The following is a 1,648-nucleotide window of genomic DNA, read 5'->3' as shown; positions in this document are numbered from 1 at the left end:
CATTTTCTAACGTTTTTCTTGCAATCTCTTGCGTTTTCTTCATGTTTTTCACGGTTCATTCAATACATCAAAAATTTTCAAATGAAAACTAAAAGTAATCAATAAAACAAATTCCCTAAACATTGTTCCAAACCAAATAAAAAAATCATAAATTTAAATTACAAAAGAAATAATAAAAAAAATAAACTTAGGAATGCCTCCTAAGAGTGCTTTCTTTAACGTCTTTTAGTCGGACTCATGTTTGTATTCAGATCAAAGTGGTTCCAAAATCACCACGGACTTGCATTTTTCCACAGGACCCTCTAAATAATGTCTCAACCTCTGATTGTTCACCTTAAAATGTCCCATCTTCTCAATTTACCAGGAAAAAGCTTAAGTCTAGAATTAAATAGCAGCACTTTATCTCCTAATTGAAAATCCTTCCTCAGTATCCACTTATCATGAAAGGCCTTCGACTTCTCTTTATAGATCCTGGCATTCTCATAAGCTTTATTTAAGAATTCTTCCATCTCATTTAACTCCATAAGCCTATTTTGTCTCGCCATAAAGAGATCAAGATTTAACTTTTTCACAGCCCAATAAGCTCTATGCTCCAGTTCCACCAGTAAATGGCATGCCTTACCAAACACCAATAGATATGGTGACATGCAAATCCGAGTTTTAAATGCAGTGCGATAAGCCCAAAGTGAATCATCGAGCTTCTTCGACCAATCCTTCCTTGACGTATTTGCTGTCTTTTCTAAGATACCTTTAATTTCCCTATTCGACACTTCATCTTGGCCATTTGCAATTGAATGATAAAATAACGCCTTTCGATGATGAACACCGTAGCGAGCCCAAAGAGCAGTGAACCACTTATTGCAAAAATGACTTCCTCGATCACTAATAATTGCTCTGGGGGTGCCGAATCGAGTAAAGATATTTTTGTGAAGGAATCTAAGTACCTCTTTCCCATCACAAGTCGGAGTTGTTGCAGCTTCTACCCATTTAGAAACATAATCCACCGCAAGCAAAATGTACTTGTTATTATATGATGACGGGAAAGGTCCCATAAAGTCTATTCCCCATACGTCAAACAACTCAACTTCCAAAATATCAGTCATTGGTATTTGATCTCTTCTTGATATATTCCCAGTCCGTTGACAATGATCACAACTTTTGACAAAAACATTAGCATCTTTAAATAATGTAGGCCAGTAAAACCCACTCTACAAAACTTTTGTTGTTGTTCTTGTTCCTCCAAAATGACCGTCGCAATGCAAAGTATGACAGTGACTCAAGATTGACAACATCTCCTCTTCAGGCACACATCTTCTAATAACTTGATCAAGGCAATGTTTATACAGAATAGGCTCCTCCCAGTAATAATGCTTCACCTTCAAATAAAATTTCTTCAATTGTTGCCTTATCATCTCAAGAGGTATAACCTTGGCAACTAAAAAATTTACATAGTCTACAAACCATGGAATATCTTTACAAACACTTACATCAAACAACTGCTCATCATGAAAAGCATCATTAATCTGAACTTCTTTATCAAGAGAATCCTCATCAACCTCCAATCTAGACAAGTGATCAGCCACCAAATTCTCTGTGCCTTTCTTATCATTAATTTCCACATCAAATTCTTGTAACAAAAAAATCCATC

The 1,648-nt window shown here is 35.7% G+C and overlaps 1 protein-coding gene across 1 annotated transcript; it reads right to left on the bottom strand.

Annotated features, from left to right (window-relative positions):
- Positions 1 to 329: 329 nt before the first annotated feature.
- On the bottom strand, positions 330 to 1,052 carry LOC133832287 (uncharacterized). The gene has a single exon (XM_062262653.1). The coding sequence runs from the start codon at positions 1,050 to 1,052 to the stop codon at positions 330 to 332; it is 723 nt and encodes a 240-aa protein (XP_062118637.1).
- Between the last annotated feature and the right edge of the window lie 596 nt (positions 1,053 to 1,648).

This window comes from Humulus lupulus, chromosome 4, assembly GCF_963169125.1.
Source record: "Humulus lupulus chromosome 4, drHumLupu1.1, whole genome shotgun sequence".
Classification (NCBI taxonomy): Eukaryota; Viridiplantae; Streptophyta; class Magnoliopsida; order Rosales; family Cannabaceae; genus Humulus; species Humulus lupulus.
This window is presented reverse-complemented; position numbering and strand designations above follow the sequence as displayed.